Source organism: Oncorhynchus tshawytscha, linkage group LG04 (genome assembly GCF_018296145.1).
Source record: "Oncorhynchus tshawytscha isolate Ot180627B linkage group LG04, Otsh_v2.0, whole genome shotgun sequence".
In the NCBI taxonomy this organism is placed as follows: domain Eukaryota; kingdom Metazoa; phylum Chordata; class Actinopteri; order Salmoniformes; family Salmonidae; genus Oncorhynchus; species Oncorhynchus tshawytscha.
Window position 1 is genome coordinate 24,663,570 of NC_056432.1, and position 25,105 is coordinate 24,688,674.

Consider the following 25,105-nt stretch of genomic DNA (forward strand, 5'->3'; position numbering starts at 1 on the left):
CTCATTCTTCCTTGCAGATTTTCTCAAGTGCTGTTAAGATAGATGGGGAGCGGCGGTGAACAACAATCTTCAAGTCTTTCCAAAGATTTTCAATGGGATTCAAGTCTGGGCTTTAGCTGGGCCACTGAAGGGCTTTCACATTCTTGTTCTGAAGATTTCCCAGCATCGCTTTGGGTGTATGCATGGGGTCATTATCTTGTTGGAACTTAAATCTTCTTCCCAGTCTAAGGCTGTTTGCACTGAAGCAGGTTCTCATCAAGGAATTTCCTGTATTTGGCTCCATATAGGTGTGCTACATTCTAAATCATGTCCAAATAATTGAATTGGTCACAAGTGGACTCCAAGTTGTAGTGAGATCTCAAGGATGATCAAAGGAAATTGGATGTGAATACAAAGGGGTGTGAAAACTTACAGTGCATTCGGAAAGTATTCAGACCCCTTCACTTTTTCCACATTTTGTTACGTTACAGGCTTATTCCAAAATGTATTTAATAAAAACATATTCCTCAATATACACACACAATACCCCATAATGAAAAATTGAAAACAGGTTTTTAGAAATACCTTATTTACATATAGTACCAGTCAAAAGTTTGGACACTCATTTCAGGATTTATTTTTATTATAATAGTGAAGACAAAAAAAAAACTATGAAATAACACATATAGAATCATGTAGTAACCAAAAAGGTGTTAAATATATATTTTTCTTCAAAGAAGCCACACTTTGCCTTGATTACAGCTTTGCACACTCTTGGCATTCTCTCAACCAGCTTCACGAGGTAGCCACCTGGAATGCATTTCAATTAACAGGTGTGCCTCGCTAAAAGTTCATTTGTGGAAATTCTTTCCTTCTTAACACGTTTGAGACAATCAGTTGTGTTGTGACAAGGTAGGGGTGGTATACAGAAGATAGCCCTATTTGGTAAAAGACCAAGTCCATATTATGGCAAGAACAGCTCAAATAAACAAGGCGAAAAGACACTCCGCCATCACTTTCAGACATGAAAATGTCAAGAACTTTGAAAGTGCACTTTCTTCAAGTGCAGTTGCAAAAACCATCAAGCGCTATGATAAAACTGGCTCTCATGAGGACCACCACAGGAAAGGAAGACCCAACGTTACCTCTGCTGCAGAGGATAAGTTCATTAGCGTTACCAGCCTCAGAAATTGCAGCCCAAATAAATGCTTCAATAAGTTAATTTAACAGACATCTCAACATCAACTGTTCAGAGGAGACTGCGTGAATAAGGCCTTCATGGTCAAATTGCTGCAAAGAAACCACTACTAAAGGACACCATTAAGAAGAAGAGACTTGCTTGGGCAAATAAACACGAGCAATGGACATTATACCGGTAGAAATCTGTCCTTTGGTCTGATGAGTTAAAGTGTTCGATTTTTGGATTCAACCGCCATGTCTTTGTGAGACGCAGAGTAGGTGAACGGATGATCTCCGTATGTGTGGTTCATCAAGGCAAAGGGTAGCTACTTTGAAGGATCTCAAATATGTTTTGATCGGTTTCACACTTTTTTTGGTTACTACATGATTCCATATGTGTTATTTCATAGTTGTGATTCCTTCACTATTATTCTACAATGTAGAAAATAGTAAAAATAAAGAAAAACCCTTGAATGAGTAGGTGTGTCCAAACCTTTGACTGGTACTGTAAGTATTCAGAACTTTTGCTCTGAGACTCGAAATTGAGCTCAGGTGCATCCTGTTTCCATTGATAATCCTTGAGATGTTTCTACAACTTGATTGAAGTTCACCTGTGGTAAATTCAATTGATTGGACATGATTTGGAAAAGCACATACCTGTGTCCCAAAGTTGACAGTGTATATCAGAGCAAAAACCAAGCCATGAGGTCGAAGGAATTGTCCGTTGAGCTTTGAGACAGGATTGTGTCGAGGCAGAGTTCTGGGGAAGGGTACCAAAAAATGTCCTCCATAATTCTTAAATGGAAGAAGTTTGGAACCACCAAGACTCTTCCTAGAGCTGGCCGCCTGGCCAAACTGAGCAATCAGGGGAGAAGGGCTTTGGTCAGGGAGGTGACAAAGAACCCGATGGTCACTTTGACAGAGCTCCAGAGGTCCTCTGTGGAAATAGGAGAACCTTCCAGAATATCAACCATCTCTGCAGCATTCCACCAAATCAGGTCTTTATGGTAGAGTGGCCAGATGGAAGCCACTCCTCAGTAAAAGGCACATGACAACTTACTTGGAGTTTGCCAAAAGGAACCTAAAGAACTTTCAGAGCATGAGAAACAAGACTCTCTGGTCTGATGATTCCAAGATTGAACATTTTGGCCTGAATGCCAAGCGTCACGTCTGGAGGAAACCAGGCACCTACCCAAAACCATCCCTACAGTGAAGTGAAGCATGGTGGTGATGGCATCATGCTGTGTTGATCTTTTTCAGTGGCAGGGACTGAAAGACTAGCCGGGAAAGATGAACCTAGCAAAGTGCAGACAAATCCTTGATGAAAACCTGCTCCAGAGTGTTCAGGTCTTCAGACTGGAACGAACGTTCACATTTCAACAACCCTAAGCACACACCCAAGACAATGCAGGAGTGGCTTCGGGACAAGTCTCTGAATGTCCTTGAGTTGCCCAGCCCGAGCCCCGACTTGAACCCATTCAAACTGGAGAGACCTCTCTCTGGAGAGACCTGAAAATAGCTGTGCAGCGATGCTCCCCATCCAACCTGACAGAACATGAGAGGATCTGCAGAGAAAAACACAAGAAACTCCCCAAATAAAGGTGTGCCAAACTTGTAGCGTCATACCCTAGAAGACTTGAGGCTGTAATCGCTGCCAAAGGTGCTTCAACAAAGCACTGAGAGTAAAGGGTCTGAATACTTACGTAAATTTGATATTTCAGTTTTTGTTTTGTTATCCATTTGCTAAAATTCCTAAAAAGCTGTTTTTGCTTTTTCAGTATGGGGTATTGTGTGTAGATTGATGAAGGGGAAAAAAATAATTGAATCAAGTTTAGGATAAGGCCAGGCAAAATTGATTCACTGTTTAACATATTTTCCCACAAAAAAGTGGTGTGATTGAGCAAATAAATACAAAATAAATAAACATTAAGTGATAAGGAATAACAGAACTTGACCACATTGTCCTAGGGGGCACTTGTGCAGGCTCTAGGCCTAATGTGAGCTTCAAGAGTTACTTATTCCATGCGAAAACCTACACTATGTTTCTTAAAAAGAAAGATGTTACAATGTTGTTATAACCATGATAAATGAAACACAATGGGAAGTACAACTTGTATAAAATGTTGATGTATAAAAATGAATTCATTACCTGAATGCATCTCTATAGCCTATAAGTGTTAACAAATTATTCATACAAATATGATTAGACCTCTCAAGAACTAGGCCTTGTCGAAAGAGGCCCAGTTAGGTCTGCCAAATTAACGTAGCATTGGAAAAAATATATAAATCCAGCCTAGAGTATAGCCTATCATCATCAAAATATAAAAATGTGTTTGTAACATGCACAATTAGAAGCATCAGCAAGCTTGACTAAATTCTAGCCCAGTAACTTTGCTCAACGCATCCTCTTTTGACGGTCTCGTCTGGCTGCCACGAAAAGCCCTCACCTTGGAGAGAGTCGATCACATCATTGTGGAGCTGCTGATCTGCACGAAGTGTGCGCGTGCCACTGGCCATGTACTTTGCTGGACATGCTAGCTATTCTCGGCGACACATCATCACTTCAAACGCATTCCATCTTGGTGTTATCGGTTGGCCTACAACTACTGATAGTACCGGCAAAATGTAAGTTATGAATTGCAAATCACCATACAGCTGACACACTTCGATTTCAATCATTTTGACTTCAATTTGGCCGTCCAAAATACTATCAGCTTGCATAGGAATAGGGAGGGGTGAGGGTCTGCCGATGGGAATAGGGAGGGGTGAGGGTCTGCCGATGGAAATAGGGAGGGGTGAGGGTCTGCCGATGGAAATAGGGAGGGGTGAGGGTCTGCCGATGGAAATAGGGAGGGGTGAGGGTCTGCCGATGGGAATAGGGAAGGGTGAGGGTATGACGATGGGAATAGGGGAGGGGTGAGGGTTTGCCGATGGGAATAGGGAAGGGTGTGGGTATGACGATGGGAATAGGGAGGGGTGTGGGTATGACGATGGGAATAGGGAGGGGTGTGGGTATGACGATGGGAATAGGGAGGGGTGTGGGTATGACGATGGGAATAGGGAGGGGTGAGGGTATGACGAGAGGGAATAATAGTAAGGCAGGGAAGGTCTGGGGAATAGAGAGGGATTGTAGTGGGACAGTGAACAGTCAGAGCAGTTCTAAATTAGCCAACACCCGTCACGTGATCGGGTCATTCTCACAGGCATCTCAGCTAAGAAGTAGGCTACAAGTGAGACAGACACATCGGAGACACAACTGCGCGGATCCTTCTTATCGAATTCCGAGGCGCATATTGGCCTACAGTACTTTTCGTCAGCCAACAAGATGAGTAAGCCTTACAAACAGCAAAAGCTATAGCCTATGTCAATCCCCCATAGTACAAAAGTTTACCTATTCAATTGGTCAACTTGTCTTTCTGTGCAAGAAATAAATATTCCAAACATACTCTGGGACAGTTGCGAAAGGGAAAGGGTGATACCAGGTCAGCTGTACAACTGAATGCCTTCAACTGAAATGTGTCTCCCACATTTTACCCAACCCCTCTGAATCAGAGAGGTGCGGGGGGATGCCTTAATCGACATCCATGTCTTCGGCGCCCGGGGAACACTGGGTTAACTGCCTTGCTCAGGGGCAAAACGACAGATTTTTACCTCGTCAGCTCTGGGATTCGATCCAGCAACCTTTCGGTTACTGGCCCAACGCTCTAACCACTTGGCTACCTGCCACTAGGCTAGGCTACCTTGTGGGATGCGATAGATAACAAATTAATACAACCACTAGCATCAAAAAACCTGTGGCTGATGCAAACGATCAGAACGTTAATCTTAAAATGTTGATAAACTATAAGGATATTTCTATTTCTTGACATTTGTGCAGAATTGCGCACACGGCTATAAGCGCGAATGTTCCAAAATACTATCAGCTTGCATGGCCAGTGAATTGGTTCAATGATTGTTGTTTCGTATATTAATCGCTTCTAATAGATCTGAAAATGATGCATGAACCATGAATTTAACCGACTGTTTGTTTATAACAAGGGACGCCCCACATTTAACCTGGACAGATAAATAGTAGGAATTTGCGCTGGCTTCAGCCATGACGGCATGAGAGAGAAATGAAACCTCTGCACGTCGCTTGCAGGTGTGAGCGTGTGTGTTTCACTGTCCAATCCGAGGCTCAAACATGATCTGAGGCTGTTTGGTCTGTTGCGCATCAACTTGGGAAAGCATCAAGGGAGAGCGGACAGTGAGTTATAAACATATATTGCCCAAAAAATGACACATCTGATTAGTTTTTTTTGCGAGGTGTGGAGAAAAGTAAGGCAGGGCATCCGTTAAACAGTAATTCAACTTTGTCCGGCCTACGGCTATTATTTAACAAAATGTGGGAAAAGTGAAGGGGTATGAATACTTTCCGAATGCACTGTATGTAAATTTGAAACGTCATTTTCAATAAACTTGCAAAAATGTCTAAAAACACGTTTTCCCTGAGTCATTATGGGGTATTGTGTGTAGATGGATGAGGAAAAACAATACATTTAAAATTCAGGCTGTAACAACAAAATGTATAATAAGTCAAGGGGTACGAATACTTTCTGAAGGCATTGTAAGTAAGTGAAGTAGCACAGCATTTCTAGAAGGTTAGAGTACTGACGGTCATAGGTGAGGATGTGTCCACTGATGCCCTCATAGACCACGTGTCCTTTGGACAGGAGCTCATCCCGCTCCCTCTCTGCTCTGCTGGGGCTATCCTCTGTGATCAGACGGGTTATGGTCCCCTTGTACAGCACATCTGCCGGGGTGCCCTGTGGAGGGAGTGGGACAGACATACACTCAATCATCTCACAAGATAGAGGACATCAGTTTCACAGATTTCATTAGTCGTTGTTGTAAGATGTACAGTACCAGTCAAAAGTTTGGAGACACCTACTCATTCAAAGGTTGTTCTTTATTTTTTTAAATTATTTTCTACATTGTAGAATAGTAAAGACATAAAAACTATGAAATAACACATATGGAATCATGTAGGAACCAAAAAAGTGTTAAACAAATCAAAATATATTTTATATTTGAGATTCCTCAAAGTAGCCACACTTTGCCTTGATGACAGCTTTGCACATTCTTGGCATATTCTCAACCAGCTTCACCTGGGATGCTTTTCCAACAGTCTTGAAGGAGTTCCCACATATGCTGAGCACTTGTTGGCTGCTTTTCCTTCACTCTGTGGTCCACCTCATCCCAAATTATCTCAATTGGGTTGAGGTTGGGTGATTGTAGAAACCAGGTAATCTGATGCAGCCCGTACACAGCCTGGAGGTGTGTTGGGTCATTGTCCTGTTGAAAAACAAATGATAGTCCCACTAAGTGCAAACCAGATGGGATGGCATATCGCTGCAGAATACTTTAGTTGCCATGCTGGTTAAGTGTTCCTTGAATTCTAAATAAATCACAGACAGTGTCACCAGCAAAGCACCCGCACACCATCACACCTCTTCCTCCGTGCTTCACGGTGGGAACCACACATGCGGAGATCATCCGTTCAGCTACTCTGTGTCTCACAAAGACACTGGTTGGAACCAAAAATCTCACATTTGGACTCAAAGCAAAGAACAGATTTCCACTGGTCGAATTTTCATTGCTCGTGTGTCTTGGCCCAAGCAAGTCTCTTCTTCTTAATGGTGTCCTTTAGTAGTGGTTTCTTTGCAGCAATTCGACCATGAAGGCCTGATTCACACAGTCTCCTCTGAACAATTGATGTTGAGATGTGTCTGTTACTTGAACTCTGTGAAGCATTTAATTTGGGCTGCAATCTGAGGTGTAGTTAACTCTAATGAACGTATCCTCTGAAGCAGAGGTAACTCTGGGTCTTCCTTTCCTGTGGCGATCCTTATGAGAGCCAGTTTCATCATAACGCTTGATGGTTTTTGTGAAGTACTTGAAGAAACTTTCAAAGTTCTTGAAATCCTCCGGATTGACTGACCTTCATGTCTTAAAGTAAAAATGGAGTGTCGTTTTCTATGCTTAGTTCTTGCCATAATATGGACTTGGTCTTTTACCAAATAGGGCTATCTTCTGTATACCACCCCTACCTTCTACACCTGCATTACTTGCTGTTTGGGGTTTTAGGCTGGATTTCTGTACAGCACTTTGTGACATCAGCTGATAAAAGAAGGGCTTTATAAATACATTTGATTGATTGATTGAACACAACTGATTGGCTTAAACACATTAAGGAAAGAAATTCCAAACTTTTAACAAGGCACATCTGTTAATTTAAATTCATTCCAGGTGACAACCTCATGAAGCTGGTTGAGTGAACGCAGAGTGTGCAAAGCTGTAATTAAGGCAAAGGGTGACTACTTTGAAGAATCTCAAATATAACATATATTTGGATTTGGTTAACACTGTTTTGTTACTATATGATTCCATGTGTTATTTCATGGTTTTGTAGTCTTCACCCTTACTCTACAATGTAGAAAATAGTACAAATAATGAAAGGGTCTCCAAATTTTTGACTGGTACTGTATATTTTTCCAGAATGTAATTTTTCATTGTGATAGCTCTGGTGAGTAAGATCATACGGAGTGTACATCATGCACTGATGCCACATAGTCACATAAGAATACAATTTGTGTCTCAGATAATACGCCCCACAGACTCTGCAGTGCTAACACTAGGTGACAAAATGGCAGCAGCAGGTTTGGTCAGGGCTTTCTGTCATATCTCTGGCACACTTTGCTGTGAGTCATATTTCCGCCATTGCCGCTGAGTGTTTATGTAAGCCTGCTGGGAGGCAGATAGAGAGCACACAAGGCTGTCATTGGAGACTGATATGGAGTGTGGGAGGAGGGAGGGGGTGAAGAGGGACATGTGTTGCCCTAGATCACATTTCCGGTCTGTTGATTACAGATCTCTCCAAAGAAGGGGGGGTGTAGTGTAGGTCAGAGGCCAGGGTATCTACCCCTCAGCATTCAACTTTATCAAGGGAGATGCGAGTGACGCACCTGACACAACAAAGCCTTAACTGTACACGCGCACACATACACACACATTCGCTCTGCCTAGCAGTCAGCTAAACAAACAAAGAAGGAGCAGGCTAACTTCCCCACCCGCTCTGATTACATCTCCCTCAGTTATCTATCTGGGCATATATAACATCACCCCATTTCAAGGCCAGTTGGCCGAGGCAGATATTACAGCAGGCTGAGGACTGTGCATATCATTGATGGGGCTTAGTGAGTGGAGAATAAACAGATAAATAAAGTAGAGAACAGACGTGGTACAGTGTGTACCTGTTGCTAAGGCGACAGGGAGCAGTCAGAGCCACGATCATGTCACACCAGGCAGGATTAGCAGGGAGATCCTGCCTGCCTGCAGCCCCAGCCTTTACCCTGCCTTGCCTGTACACTAACTGAGCCTGACTAGCTTTCCAGCCTGGGGTCATGACCTCTCAACACGTCTATGTCGTTGTCCTCGTTTCATTTGGAGGCATACAAACAGTCCGGTGAGACTTTTAGGTCAAAGCTGATAAAGTCATGATAATGAATAAGGCACAGTAAGCAGAAGCACATTGTAGTGTTGTGGTCAGCGTGTTGCTCTTACCTGGGTGATGGAGCCTCCCCGGTAGGAGATGGGGGAGTCCTGGTGCACTCTGGTCCCTGGGATGCCCTTTGTGATGCTGCCCCCCTGCACTGCTGGCAAAGACCCTGCAAATTCAACACATCCAGTAGCAGAGTCAGGGCTTTATATTGGCATAGACATCTGTTAATGTACCAATAACAGAGAAGAGAATCAGTATAAGCAGAGAGCAGTGTACACTTGGTGCCCAACATCAAGGGGTATGGAATGTATCTAGTTATGAACTCACCACGTCCAGCATTGGCGTCATGTGGCATCCCCTGCGTGGACAGGTTCTCTGCCAGGGATGACGGGCACCGCGGAGAAAGCTGCTCCTGCTTCACCACCGGGTAGGGACCTGGTGTGTGTGTGTGAGTCAGAGAGGGACAGTGTGAGACAAGAGCAGAGAGGAGAGAGAGTGTCAATGGAGAAAGCCCAGGACACCCAAAATCTACAATTGAAGGTTAGGGTAAGAAGAAGGCAACTCACCAGCAAACCAAGGCTGGGAGTGCTGCACCCACTCCAGACACTTGGACTCACCCACTTTCCTCTGATCCATCCAGGACAAACCCATCTGTACAGGGGGCATCTTCCCATGGTCCATCCCATGAGCCGGGCTATGCAGCTGCACTGGGGTGCCCTGCGAACCACACAACAACAGTGAGCATGGTGAACGGCAAAACTCAATTCACTTTCACAATAACTCAACATCTAATGGGTGCTATGGCTCTCTCGAGTAGTGTCCTATACCTGTGTGATAGACCCCCCTGGCTTGTTGGAGGAGATGAGAGGGGGTGGCTCTGGCATATGGAGGGGGAGCACCGCTGCCAATCTGGCACCATCCTGCTGCAGACCAGGGGGCCCAGAGTGGCCAGCCTGCTGGAAAGCTGAGAGCAAAGACAGAAATATACTTTAAAAATATAGACATGGCAGTTTAGGGAAGCAAAGTAGGGTTGGCTAAGAATAGCACAGAGCAAGGAGGCATAACAAAGAAATGGGAGATGAGACTTGAGCTGGAATAGGGAGGGGTGAGGGTCTGACGATGGGAATAGGGAGGGGTGAGGGTCTGCCGATGGGAAAAGGAAGGGGTGAGGGTCTGCCGATGGGAAAAGGAAGGGGTGAGGGTCTGCCGATGGGAATAGGGAGGGGTGAGGGTCTGCCGATGGGAAAAGGGAGGGGTGAGGGTCTGCCGATGGGAATAGGGAGGGGTGAGGGTCTGCCGATGGGAATAGGGAGGGGTGAGGGTCTGCCGAAGGGAATAGGGAGGGGTGAGGGTCTGCCGATGGGAATGGGATTCTGCCGATGGGATTAGGGGGTGAGGGTCTGCCGATGGGATTAGGGAGGGGTGAGGGTCTGCCGATGGGATTAGGGAGGGGTGAGGGTCTGCCGATGGGATTAGGGAGGGGTGAGGGTCTGCCGATGGGATTAGGGAGGGGTGAGGGTCTGCCGATGGGATTAGGGAGGGGTGAGGGTCTGCCGATGGGATTAGGGAGGGGTGAGGGTCTGCCGATGGGATTAGGGAGGGGTGAGGGTCTGCCGATGGGATTAGGGAGGGGTGAGGATCTGCCGATGGGATTAGGGAGGGGTGAGGGTCTGCCGATGGGATTAGGGAGGGGTGAGGGTCTGCCGATGGGATTAGGGAGGGGTGAGGGTCTGCCGATGGGATTAGGGAGGGGTGTGGGTATGACGATGGGAATAGGGAGGGGTGAGGGTATGACGATGGGAATAGGGGGAGGGGTGAGGGTATGACGATGGGAATAGGGAGGGGTGTGGGTATGACGATGGGAATAGGGAGGGGTGAGGGTATGACGAGAAGGAATAATAGTAAGGCAGGGAAGGTCTGGGGAATAGAGAGGGGTTGTAGTGGGACAGTGGACAGTCAGAGCAGTTCTAAATTAGCCAACACCCGTCACGTGATCGGGTCATTCTCACAGGCATCTCAGCTAAGAAGTAGGCTACAAGTGAGACAGACACATCGGGGACACAACTGCGCGGATCCTTCTTATCGAATTCCGAGGCGCATATTGGCCTACAGTACTTTTCGTCAGCCAACAAGATGAGTAAGCCTTACAAACAGCAAAAGCTATAGCCTATGTCAATCCCCCATAGTACAAAAGTTTACCTATTCAATTGGTCAACTTGTCTTTCTGTGCAAGAAATAAATATTCCAAACATACTCTGGGACAGTTGCGAAAGGGAAAGGGGGATACCAGGTCAGCTGTACAACTGAATGCCTTCAACTGAAATGTGTCTCCCACATTTTACCTAACCCCTCTGAATCAGAGAGGTGCGGGGGGATGCCTTAATCGACATCCATGTCTTCGGCGCCCGGGGAACACTGGGTTAACTGCCTTGCTCAGGGGCAAAACGACAGATTTTTACCTCGTCAGCTCTGGGATTCGATCCAGCAACCTTCGGTTACTGGCCCAACGCTCTAACCACTTGGCTACCTGCCACTAGGCTAGGCTACCTTGTGGGATGCGATAGATAACAAATTAATACAACCACTAGCATCAAAAAACCTGTGGCTGATGCAAACGATCAGAACGTTAATCTTAAAATGTTGATAAACTATAAGGATATTTCTATTTCTTGACATTTGTGCAGAATTGCACACACGGCTATAAGCGCAAATGTTCCAAAATGCAATCAATTAGCAGCGAAACACTCTTCTCCAAAGTGACCGCAAACGCGATTATGCATGTAATTCTTTATTATAAAAGTTGCATTTTTACGGTGAAAATTATCTTCCCTAAACTTGAAACTCACACGCTGCCTTTGTATGCCAGTTAGGCTCTACACTGGTCGTAAAGCAGATTAATGTGCTTAACTTTAAGAAATTTTGGCCACTTTAGTTGTGATACAAACCTTATCAAAACATATAGGCCTATGGGCTAGGCCAGTGGTTCCCAAACTTTTTATAGTCCCGTACTCCTTCAAACATTCAACCTCCAGCTGTGTACCCCCTCTCGCACTCTCAAATGTTGTTTTTTGCCATCATTGTAAGCCTGCCACACACACACACACTATACAATACATTTATTAAACACACGAATGAGTGTGAGTTTTGTCACAAGAAGGCCAGCATCCTGGAGTCGCCTTCATTGTTGACGTTGAGACTGGTGTTTTGATGGTACTATTTAATGAAGCTGCCAGTTGAGGACTTGTGAGGCGTCTGTTTCTCAAACTAGACACTAATGTACTTGTCCTCTTGCACACCGGGGCCTCCCACTCCTCTTTTTATTCTGGTTAGAGCCAGTTTGCCCTGTTCTGTGAAGGGAGCAGTATGCAGCGTTGTACGAGATCTTCAGTTTCTTGGCAATTTCTCGCATGGAATAGCCTTTCATTTCTCAGAACAAGAATTAGACTGATGAGTTTCAGAAGAAATTGTTGTTGTTTCTGGCCTGTAATCGAACTCATCAGTACTGATGCCCCTGATACTGAACTAGTCTAAAATGACAGTTTGATTGCTTCTTTAACAGGACAACAGTTTGCAGCTGTGCGAACATAATTGCAAAAGGGTTTTCTAATGATCAATTAGCATTTTAAAATTATAAACTTGGTTCCAAGATGGCGTAGCAGTCGGACGTGTGTTTTGTCTTGTCCCATCCCGTAAATGTTTTGCTTACCTCGCTTTTATTTCGTATATATTTTAATCTCACTTTCCATCTACAGACTGAATATACTCTCCTACAACCCGCCTCACCCAATGTGGTACGGATCTGCTATTTTTATACTTTAGAACCGGAACCCCCATCAGAAGCTAGCCAGCTAACTAGCAGTCAGTTAGCCACTGCTAGAGGTCTTTACCGTTAACTCGGTAACCAGTAAGCCTAAGTTCGGTCAATATCTGCCAGTCTGCACAGCGCGATATCAACCCAGAGCATATCAGACTGCTTTTTCTCTACCACATCTCTGGATTCCGACTACAAGCCCTGAACCTCTCCACCGGGTCATTGCAGCTAGCTAGCTGTAATCCGAGTGGCTACTCCTGGATAACGTCTACGTCCCAAAAGAAAGAACCGGTTTTACTCGAGCTAGGCCCATCTCCCGGCAAGCCGAGGAGGTCCACCAGCCAATTCTTGGGCTACAATGCCTATTTTGCCAATTGGCCTGGACCCTTTACTGCCGACACGGAGCACTGCTGATCCATCACGACTGGTCTGCCAATGTATTCGTCCAAAGTGGTTTCAATAGGGTCATCCGTTGCGATGTCACCGAAGGCCTATCAGCAAGCCCCGGTCCGCTAGCAGTCTGAATCGCCGTGTCTACAGCTCGCCTTGCGTAGTAGAGACTACTGAATCGGCTCCCTGACTCACCTATATTGCTACTCATTGGACCCTATGATCACTCGGCTACACATGCCTCTCCCTAATGTCAATATGACTTGCCTATTGCTGTTATGGTTAGTGATTGTTGTCTTATTTCACTGTAGAGCCCCTCAGCCATGCCCAATATGCCTTAGATAGCCTTTATGTCCCACCCCATACACATGCGGTGACCTCACCTGGCTTAACTGGTTCCTCTGGTGACAAAACCTCTCTCATCATCACTCAATGCCTAGGTTTACCTCCACTGTACTCACATCCTACCATACCCTTGTCTGTACATTATGCCTTGAATCTATTCTTCCACGCCCAGAAATCTGCTCCTTTTACTCTCTGTTCCGAACGCACTAGACGACCAGTTCTTATAGCCTTCAGTCGTACCCTTATCCTACTCCTCCTCTGTTCCTCTGGTGATGTAGAGGTTAACCCAGGCCCTGCAGCCCCACTCCCATTCCCCAGGCGCTCTCATTTGTTGACTTCCGTAACCGTAAAAGCCTTAGTTTCATGCATGTTAACATCAGAAGCCTCCTCCCTAAGTTTGTTATATTCACTGCTTCACCATACTCCGCCAACCCTGATGTCCTGGCTTAGGAAGGCCACCAAAAATCCTGACATTTCCATCCCCAACTACAACATTTTCCAACAAGATAGAACTGCCATAGGGGGCGGAGTTGCAATCTACTGCAGAGTTCTGTCTATGCTATCCAGGTCTGTGCCCAAACAATTCAGCTTCTACTTTTAACAATCCAAGTTTCCAGAAACAAGTCTCTCACCATTGCCGCTTGTTATAGACCCCCCTCAGCCCCCAGCTGTGCCCTGGACACCATATGTGTTTTAATTGCCCCCCATCTATCTTAAGAGTTTGTACTGTCAGGTGACCTAAACTGGGATATGATTAACATCCCGGCCGTCCTACAATCTAAGCTAGATGCCCTCAATCTCACACAAATGATCAAGGAACCTACCAGGTACAACCCTAAATCCGTAACAACGGGTACCCTCTTAGATATCATCCTGACCAACTTGCCCTCTAAATACACCTCTGCTGTCTTCAACCAGGATCTCAGTGAACACTGCCTCATTGCTTGCGCCCGTGAAGGGTCCGCGGTCAAACGACCACCCCTCATGACTGTCAAACACTCTCTAAAACACTTCAGCGAGCTGGCCTTTCTAATCGTCCTGGCCCAGGTATCCTGGAAGGATATTGACCACATCCTGTCAGTAGAGGATGCCTGGTTGCTCTTTAAAAGTGCCTTCCTCAACATCTTAAATAAGCATGCCCCATTCAAAAAATGTAGAACTAAGAACAGATATAGCCCTTGGTTCACCCCAGACTTGACCAGCACAAATCATCCTGTGGCGATGTGCATTAGCATCGAATAGCCCCCGCGATATGAACCTTTCAGGGGAGTAAGGAACCAATACACACAGTCACTTAGGAAAGCTATGGCTAGCTTTTTCAAACAGAAATGTGCATAATGTAGCACTAATTCCAAAAAGGTCTGGGACACTGTAAAGTCCATGGAGAATAAAGAGCACCTCCTCCCACCTGCCCACTGCACTGAGGCTAGGAAACACTGTCACCACCGATAAATCTACGATAATCGTTCATTTCAAGAAGCACTTTTCTACGGCTGGCCATGCTTTCCACCTGGCTACCCCTAGCCCGGCCAACAGCTCTGCACCCCCTAAAGAAACTTGCCCAAGACCCCCCGGCTTCTCCTTCACCCAAATCCAGACAGCTGATGTTCTGAAAGAGCTGCAGAATCTGGATCCTTACAAATCAGGTGTGCTAGACAATCTGGACCCTCTCTTTCTAAATTATCCACAGAAATTGATGCAACCCCTATTACTAGCCTGATCAACTTCTATTTCGTATCGTCAGAGATACCCAAAGATTGAAAAGCTGCCACGGTCATCCCCCTCTTCAAATGGGGATACACTCGAGACAAACTGGTATAGACATACAGTTGAAGTCAGAAGTCTACATACACTTAGGTTGGAGTCATTTAAACTCATTTTCATTTCTTGTTAACAAACTAGAGTTGTGGCAAGTGGGTTAGGACATCTACTTTGTGCATGACACAAGTAATTTTTCCACCAATTGTTTACAGACAGATTATTTCACATTTCCAGTGGGTCAGAAGTTTACATACACTAAGTTGACTGTACGTTTAAACAGCATGGGAAAATCCCAATAAATGATGTCATGGCTTTAGAAGCTTCTGATAGGCTAATTGACATCATTTCAGTCAATTGGAGGTGTACCTGTGGATGTATTTCAAAGCCTACCTTCAAATGCAGTGCGTCTGCTTGACAACATAAGAAAATCAAAAGAAATCAGCCAAGACCTCAGATTTTTTTTTTTAGAACTACACAAGTCTGGTTCATCCTTGGGAGCAATTTCCAAACGCCTGAAGACACCACGTTCATCTATACAAATGATAGTATGCAAGTATAATGAGAGCACGCAGCCGTCATACCGCTCAGGAAGGAGACGAGTTCTGTCTCCTAGAGATGAGCGTACTTTGGTGCGAAAAGTGCAAATCAATCCATTAAAAAAAAATGGGGTGGCTTGCAAGCCAAAGAACACCATCCCAACCGTGAAGCACGGGGGTGGCAGCATCATGTTGTGGGGGTGCTTTGCTGCAGGAGGGACTGGTGCACTTCACAAAATAGATGGCGTCTTGAGGATGGACAATTATGTGGATAAGCAACATCTCAAGACACCAGTCAGGAAGTTAAATTGGTCTTCCAAATGGACAATGACCCCAAGCATACATCCAAAGTTGTTGAAAATGGACAACAGAGTCAAGGTAATGGAGTGGCCATCACAAAGCCCTGACCTCATCCCATAGAAAATTTGTGGGCAGCACTGAAAAAGAATGTGCGAGCAAGGAGGCCTACAAACATGACTCAGATACATCAGCTTTGTCAGGAGGAATGGGCCAAAATTCACCCAACTTATTGTGGGAAGCTTGTGGAAGGCTACCCAAAACATTTGACCCAAGTTAAACTATTTAAAGACAATGCTACCAAATACTAATTAAACTTCTGACCCACTGGGAATGTGATGAAAGAAATCAAATCTGAAATAAATCATTCTCTCTACTATTATTCTGACATTCTTAAAATAAAGTGGTGATCCTAACTAACCTAAGACAGGGAATTTTTACTAGGATTAAATGTCAGGAATTGTGAAAAACTGAGTTTAAATGTACACTGCTCAAAAAAATAAAGGGAACACTAAAACAACACATCCTAGATCTGAATTAATGAAATATTCTTATTAAATACTTGTTTCTTTACATAGTTGAATGTGCTGACAACAAAATCACACAAAAATTATCGATGGAAATCAAATTTATCAACCCATGGAGGTCTGGATTTGGAGTCACACTCAAAATTAAAGTGGAAAACCACACTACAGGCTGATCCAACTTTGATGTAATGTCCTTAAAACAAGTCAAAATGAGGCTCAGTAGTGTGTGTGTGTGGCCTCCACGTGCCTGTATGACCTCCCTACAACGCCTGGGCATGCTCCTGATGAGGTGGCGGATGGTCTCCTGAGGGATCTCCTCCCAGACCTGGACTAAAGCATCCGCCAACTCCTGGACAGTCTGTGGTGCAACGTGGCATTGGTGGATGGAGCGAGACATGATGTCCCAGATGTGCTCAATTGGATTCAGGTCTGGGGAACGGACGGGCCAGTCCATAGCATCAATGCCTTCCTCTTGCAGGAACTGCTGACACACTCCAGCCACATGAGGTCTAGCATTGTCTTGCATTAGGAGGAACCCAGGGCCAACCGCACCAGCATATGGTCTCACAAGGGGTCTGAGGATCTCGTCTCGGTACCTAATGGCAGTCAAGCTACCTCTGGCGAGCACATGGAGGGCTGTGCGGCCCCCCAAAGAAATGCCACCCCACACCATGACTGACCCACCGCCAAACCGATTATGCTGGAGGATGTTGCAGGCAGCAGAACGTTCTCCACGGCGTCTCCAGACTCTGTCACGTCTGTCACATGCTCAGTGTGAACCTGCTTTCATCTGTGAAGAGCACAGGGCGCCAGTGGCGAATTTGCCAATCTTGGTGTTCTCTGGCAAATGCCAAACGTCCTGAACGGTGTTGGGCTGTACGCACAATCCCCATCTGTGGAGGTCGGGCCATCATACCACCCTCATGGAGTCTGTTTCTGTCCGTTTGAGCAGACACATGCACATTTGTGGCCTGCTGGAGGTCATTTTGCAGGGCTCTGGCAGTGCTCCTCCTGCTCATCCTTGCACAAAGCGGAGGTAGCGGTCCTGCTGCTGGGTTGTTGCCCTCCTACGGCCTCCTCCACGTCTCCTAATGTACTGGCCTGTCTCCTGGTAGCGCCTCCATGCTCTGGACACTACGCTGACAGACACAGCAAACCTTCTTGCCAACGCTCGCATTGATGTGCCATCCTGGATGAGCTGCACTACCTGAGCCACTTGTGTGGGATGTAGACTCAGTCTCATGCTACCACCAGAGTGAAAGCACCGCCAGCATTCAAAAGTGACCAAAACATCAGCCAGGAAGCATAGGAACTGAGAAGTGGCCTGTGGTCACCACCTGCAGAACCACTCCTTTATTGGGGGTGTCTTGCTAATTGCCTTTAATTTCCACCATGGGTGTACCTCAGCCACACTCAAGGTCCCGAACGATATCATAACTGCCATCGATAAAAGACAGTACTGTGCAGCAGTCTTCATCGACCTGGCCAGGGCTTTTGACTCTATCAATCACCGCATTCTTATCTGCAGACTCAATAGCCTAGGTTTCTCAAATGACTGCCTCGCCTGGTTCACCAACTACTTCGCAGATAGAGTTCAGTGTGTCAAATCGGAGGGCCTGTTGTCCGGACCTCTGGCGGTCTCTATGGGGGTGCCACAGGGTTCAATTCTTCTTGTATATATCAATGATGTCGCTCTTGCTGCTGGTGATTCTCTGATCCACCTCTATGCAGACAACACCATTCTGTATACATCTGGACCTTCTTTGGACACTGTGTTAACAAACCTCCAAACGAGCTTCAATGCCATTCAACACTCCTTCCGTGGCCTCCAACTGTTTTTAAATGCTTGTAAAACTAAATGCATGCTCTTCAACCAATTGCTGCCCACACCCGGCCGCCCGACTAGCATCACAACTCTGGAGGGTTCTAACTTAGAATATGTGGACAACTACAAATACCTAGGTGTCTGGTTAGACTGTAAAATTCTCCTTCCAGACTCACATTAAGCATCTTCAATCCAAAATTAAATCTAAAATCTGCTTCCTATTTCGCAACAAAGCCTCCTTCACTCATGCTGCCAAACATACCCTTGTAAAAGTGACTATCCTACTGATCCTTGACTTCGGCGATGTCATTTACAAAATAGCCTCCAACACTCTACTCAGCAAATTGGATGTAGTCTATCACAGTGCCATAAGTTGTCACCAAAGCCCCATATACTACCCACCACTGCGACCCCGCTACATATTCGTCGCCAAACCGACTGGCTCCAGGTCATCTATAAGTCTTTGTTAGGTAAAGCCCCACCTTATCTCAGCTCACTGGTCACCATAGCAACACCCACCCATAGCACACGCTCCAGCAGGTATATTTCACTGGTCATCCCCAAAGCCAACACTTCCTTTGGCCACCTTTCTTTCCAGTTCTCTGCTGCCAATGACTGGAACGAATTGCAAAAATCACTGGCTGGAGACGTATATCTCTCTCACTAACTTTAAGCATCAGCTGTCTGAGCAGCTTACCGATCACTGTACCTGTACACAGCCAATCTGTAAATAGCACACCCAACTACCTCATCCCCATATTGTTATTTATCTTCTTGCTCTTTTGCACACCAGTATCTCTACTTGCACATCATCATCTGCACATCTATCACTCCAGTGTTAATGCTAAATTGTAATTATTTCGCCTCTATGACATATTTATTGCCTTGCCTCCCTAATCTTCTACAATTGCACACACTGTAATGTTCTTTTCTTTTGTGTTATTGACTATGTTTGTTCATGTGTAACTCTGTGGTGTTGTTTTTGTCGCACTGCTTTGTAAATAAAAACTTGTTGTCAACTGGCCTACCGTGTTAAATAAAGGTGAAATAAAAACTAAAAATAGCTAACGAAACGTGCCACTGGAACACAGGAGTGATGGTTGATGATAATGTGCCTCTGTACGCCTATGTAAACATCAGCCGTTTCCAACTACAATAGTCATTTACAACATTAACAATGTCTACACTGTATTTCTGATCAATTTGATGTTATTTTAAATGGACAAAAAATTTGCTTATCTTTCAAAAACAAGGACATTTCTAAGTGACCCCAAAACTTTGAACGGCAGTGTGTGTGTGAAATTAGTTTTGATTTAGAATGGACCATTATCATGCACTTGTCTCAGAACAGGGTCACGGGGGTAAAAAATAGATGTCATCTAACCACTTAAATAGTGAATGGAGGACGCTTTTCCCGTGGTCTATTTTCATGCCTGCCGGGTACGCTATACTCCCGCTGTAAAGCAAAACAATATGCTTAATATTAGGAAAGTTGATAAATAAATATAAACTGAACAAAAACATAAACGCAAGTGTTGGTCCCATGTTTCATGAGCTGAAATAAAGGATCCCAGAAATTGTCCATACACAAAAAGCTTATTTCTCTCAAATGTTGTGCACAAAATTGTTTACATTCCTGTTAGTGAGCATTTCGCCTTTGCCAAGATAATCCATCCACATGACAGGTGTGCATATCAAGAAGCTGATTAAACAGCATGATCATTACACAGGTGCACATAGGGCTGGGGACAATAAAAGGCCACTCTAAAATGTGCAGTTTTGTCACACAACACAAAGCCACATATGTCTGTTTTGAGGGAGTGTGCAATCGGCATGCTGACTGCAGGAATGTCCACCACAGCTGTTGCCAGAGAATTGAATGTTCATTTTTCTATCCTAAGGCGCCTCCAATGTCATTTTAGAGAATTTGGCTATACGTCCAACCGGTGTCAGAACTGCAGACCACGTGTAAACACGCCAGCGCAGGACTTCCACATCTGGCTTCTTCACCTGCAGGATCATCTGAGACCAGCTACCCAGACAGCTGATGAAACTGAGGAGTATTTATGTCTGTAATAAAGCCCTTTTGTGGAAAAAAGAAAAACAAATTCTGATTGGCTGGGCCTGGCTCAACCCCTGCCCAGTCAAGTGAAATCCATAGATTAGGGTGCTGGGTACCAGGGATTAGCACATTTGGGAGGCCACTAATGACCAACAGCAGCATCAGAGCTTGGAGAAGCCTAGTTACCACAACTAAACGGCCATGTTTAATTTGACTGTGGTCACCGTAACAGCCGTAAGTGGGACTCACAGGAGTTATAGTGGAGTAGGTGCTGGTCGTGGCTGAGCTTGGCCATGTCTCGATGGGACATTGGGTAGGGGGACATGATGGGCCGGCCCAGGGTAGTGGCCCTCAGGTCCTCTGGCCCCACCGGCTGCTTCTTAGTGTCACCATGAGGAGAGAAGGCCCGGGACTTATCTGCAAGACGGGACAAACACACACACAAACGGTAAGGGATGGGGGGTAATCGCTATCTTTCTGGAAGCTGAGAACCATCCCTTGGTCAGAGCTAGTTTTTTATGCTCCTTCTCATCATCATCATTACTATCATCATCATCATAGCAAGGAGTGCAGCCAGGCAGCGTCTGCGCAGTCAGCCACAAGGCAACGCCGCTCCACACAGCCACAGCACACACACTGCCAAACCTTCTAATAGGGTTACACACACAATCCCACTGAGGAAGTGAATTTAGCAAGGTGTGTGTTGGGCGAAGGGGTATGAGTTAGGGATAGATTGGGGTGGGGCGGGGTGTGAACCTACGTAATCCGTGAAGTAGAGTCTGCAGCCACCTCTCGTTGCCTTCCAGCTCTGCAGGGACACAGACATACTGCAGCTGATCACATACATCACACTCACACACACAGTCACGCGTACATATGTCCATGTAGGGCTGGGCGATATGACCAAATATTATATTGCTGATTTTTTTATTTAATTGATGGTATTTGACGGTATTTTATGTTTTTTAATAATAAAAGTTCTAAATTTGCTTCATGAGTAGTGCGTGACCCTAGGATGGCAACACATACAGTTGAAGTTGGAAGTTTACATACACTTAGGTTGGAGTCATTAAAATTAGTTTTTCAACCACTCCATAAATTTGTTGTTAACAAACTTTAGTTCTGGCAAGTCGGTTAGGACATCAACTTTGTGCATTACACAAGTACTTTTTCCAAGAATTTACAGACAGAATATTTCACTTATAATTCCCTGTATCACTGTGCCTTTAAACAGCATGGAAATTTCCAGAAAATTATGTCATGGCTTTAGACGCATCTGATAGGTTAATTGACATAATTTGAGTCAATTGGGGGTGTACCTGTGGATGTATTTCAAGGCCTACCTTCAAACTTTGCCTCTTTGCTTGACATCATGGGAAAATCAAAAGAAATCAGCCAAGACCTCGGAAAAAAATTATAGACCTCCATAAGTCTGGGTCATCCTTGGGAGCAATTTCCAAACGCCTGAAAGTACCACGTTCATCTGTACAAACAATAGTACACAAGTATAAACACCATGGGACCACGCAGCAGTCATACCGCTCAGGAAGGAGACGCGTTCTGTCTCCTAGAGATGGACGTACTTTGATGCGAAAAGTGCAAATCAATCCCTGAACAACAGCAAACGACCCTGTGAAGATGCTGGAGGAAATACGTACAAAAGTATCTATATCCACAGTAAAACAAGCCCTATATCGACATAACCTGAAAGGCCGCTCACTCAGCAAGGAAGAAGCCACTGCTCCAAAACCGCCATAAAAAAGCCAGACTACGGTTTGCAACTGCACATGAGGACAAAGATCGTACTTTTTGGAGAAATGTCCTCTAGACGGATGAAACAAAAATAGAACTGTTTGGCCATCGTTATGTTCGGAGGAAAAAGGGGGAGGCTTGCAAGCCGAACCACACCATCCCAACCGTGAAGCACGGGGGTGGCAGCATCATGTTGTGTGGGTGCTTTGCTGCAGGAGGGACTGGTGCACTTCACAAAATGTAAGGAATCATGAGGATGGAAAATGATGTGGATATAGTGAAGCAACATCTCAAGACATCAGTCACGAAGTTAAAAGCTTGGTCAAAAATGGGTCTTCCAAATGGACAATGACCCCAAGCATACTTCCAAAGTTGTGACAAAATGGCTTAAGGACAACAATGTCAAGGTATTGAGTGTCCATCACAAAGCCCTGACCTCAATCCCGTAGAAAATTTGTGGGCATAACTGAGCGTGTGCGAGCAAGGAGGCCTACAATCCTGACTCAGTTACAGCTCTGTCAGCAGGAATGGGCCAAAATCCACCCAACATATTGTGGGAAGCTTGTGGAAGGCTACCCAAAACATTTGACTCAAGTTAAACAATTTAAAGGCAACGCTACCAAATACTAATTGAGTGTGTGTAAACTTCTGACCCACTGGGAATGTGATGAAAGAAATAAAAGCTGAAATAAATAATTCTCTCTACTATTCTACTGACATTTCACATTCTTAAAATAAAGTAGTGATCCTAACTGACCTAAGACAGGGAATTTTTACTAGGGTTAAATGTGAAAAACTGAGTTTAAATGTATCTGGCTAAGGTGTATGTATTCTGATTGTTTTATACTGTTCAATTCAACTTCAACACAATTTTTAAAATAATTTCCATCAATTTCTGCATTTGACATAATTTCCACACTGCCACGTAGGGCTGCACGATATGAGCAAGCAATCTGGGCCTTATTTTTCACCAAATGTTGCAATTTGACTTGCGATTTAGAGCAAAACACTTGGGTTAACTGTTGGAATCATGGAAATAATGTGTCTATTCTAGTTATATTGTTATAATATTGCACACTTTTAATACAGTGTTGTTTGACATGACAACTAATGAAAATGCCAGGGAGGAGTTATTATGACAGGGTAGGAACTAAAGTGTTGATAGGTGTTTCCTAGGGGACCCTATAATCTTTGGCTACATTGAATGTTCTCTCTTAGCTACTTCATGTAGCAAACATATTCTTGTTTTGCGTATTCCTCTTTAATCTAGAAGATACTGTTGCACAAATAAGATGCTGATTTAGGTCTACACCATCACTATTATTATCAGGCTGTATTAGCTAGCTACGTTTGCTTTTACTCAGTACATTTATTGGCTAGCTAGCCATTCGCTTTAGCGGCTAACAATCAGCGGCTCACAAGATTTAGGAATAACTTGCTAAACTAGCTGTTTGCAGATGTAAGAAACACAAGCTAAGAGTGTAATTATAGAATGCTGGTAGATTTATATTAAGAAGCAAAGTGACAACTGCATCATTGTCATCAACATTGTTGCATGTGCTGCATTGACCATGCAGACTGAACGCAAGTGTCTCATGGTCGAGGAACATCAAATGTTCTCCTTGAGTGACAGGAACCATGGCTAGGTCTGTGTGGAAAGCAGCATAGAGAGAGAGAGAGAGTGGAGAGAGATGACTCAAGTAGCGAAGTAAACTATAAAAATGGACGTCACACACTACATATCACATTTAACAAACCAAAAATTCTAATACCGTTATAGAAGGTAAAGTAAAAACCCACACCGGTCTGTGCATCAATACCGGTATATCGCATAAAACGGTATACCGCCCAGCCCTATGTCCATGCAGCCTGAATCCCCAGATGGAAACTCTTCAGTCCTCCATGTCTGTCTGACTATTTATAACTCCAGCTCAACAGTGGAGAATTTTGTGTAAACATCTGCTAATTAACTTCTAAATAAGACTAGGTCTGGATAGGTCTAGTAACTCACATGGAGCACTACTCCACAATGATATCCAAGACTGAACTTAACACAGATCCTGCTGCATGGTTATACCTGACTGTGAGCCCAACAATCAATACCAGCACTTTAGACAACACACTGTGGAACTGACAGAGTCCTCAAGTAAGCATGGAATCATCCAGAGCTACCAGGAGCTTCTAAACAATAGCAACATAGAATCAAAGTAACAGTTTAGCTGAAGGAGGGAGTTGTGTTTAGACTGAGCAGGAGGGTGAGAGGAGCTAGGGAGAGAGAGGGCTGATGTTCGTACCGTCCTTGTCGCTGGCGGAGGGGCTGCGTGGGTGGACTCGGGGGCTGCTGATGTTATGGGGGTCCCCCTGCGCTGGGTAGGGGTGCTGTTTGCTGGGCTGACCTGCATGCTGCTTGGCCTCCTGGGAGGACTCTCCATGAGCCATGGTGATCTGCTGCTGGTAGAGAGCCAGGGCATGGGGGGGCAGCTCAGCCTTACTACACCCACCCCGAGGTCCACCATCCGGCATCTGGGGCATCTGCACACACAGGAGAGAAGCCTGGTGAGCAACAGATACACATACAAACAATATACACCCGGGAGATCCCACATCTAATGACCCGGTTCCTCTTATTTTCCCTAATGCCTGGCACCTCGTTTCTCCTCTGGGTCAATGTATCCCCTCTCCTCCAGCTGGCCTGCTTATCTAATACAAATATGATAGGGCTTCATCATTTTACTCGCCATGCTGTTATCTGTGTAAGAAGCAGTATTGTCATTACAGGAGGGCTGGCCTTAATACCACTAGGGGGTAGAATGACCAGGCTGGACTAATCCAATGACTTATCTGTTACTGATTCTACCTGGCTGGCTTCCATATGCTTTCCAAGGATGGAGGAGACAAAGATACAGGCTGTGGCCCTGGCATGTAACGAGAGGGGGATGCACTGACTCACACAGAAAGTGGTAAGACTCACAATAGGGGGGATGGCAGCAGCCCTCTGTTTGAGCTGCTTCAGGTCCATGGGCTTTTGCAGGGGGGAGGAGATGACCCCATCATGAGCATAGTTCAGCAGGCTGGGACGGCTGGGAGACGTCATCCTGGAC

General features: G+C 45.0%; 1 protein-coding gene across 10 annotated transcripts in view; it reads right to left on the bottom strand.

Annotated features, from left to right (window-relative positions):
• The window catches only part of LOC112248363 (nuclear receptor corepressor 2), a 195,439-nt gene that overhangs the window by 16,863 nt on the left and 153,471 nt on the right, over positions 1–25,105 (bottom strand). For 6 of the 10 annotated variants that reach the window (XM_042320513.1, XM_042320512.1, XM_042320510.1 and 3 more), the window contains exons 21-29: positions 24,976–25,099; positions 24,299–24,536; positions 21,013–21,060; positions 20,502–20,669; positions 9,526–9,662; positions 9,265–9,415; positions 9,026–9,133; positions 8,761–8,864; positions 5,813–5,963 (exon numbers count right to left, since the gene is read on the bottom strand). In XM_042320513.1, the coding sequence (XP_042176447.1) occupies positions 5,813–5,963; positions 8,761–8,864; positions 9,026–9,133; positions 9,265–9,415; positions 9,526–9,662; positions 20,502–20,669; positions 21,013–21,060; positions 24,299–24,536; positions 24,976–25,099 (1,229 nt within the window). The remainder of the gene's footprint in view (positions 1–5,812; positions 5,964–8,760; positions 8,865–9,025; positions 9,134–9,264; positions 9,416–9,525; positions 9,663–20,501; positions 20,670–21,012; positions 21,061–24,298; positions 24,537–24,975; positions 25,100–25,105) is intronic. The other 4 variants (XM_042320515.1, XM_042320518.1, XM_042320514.1 and 1 more) reach the window with 3 other exon arrangements.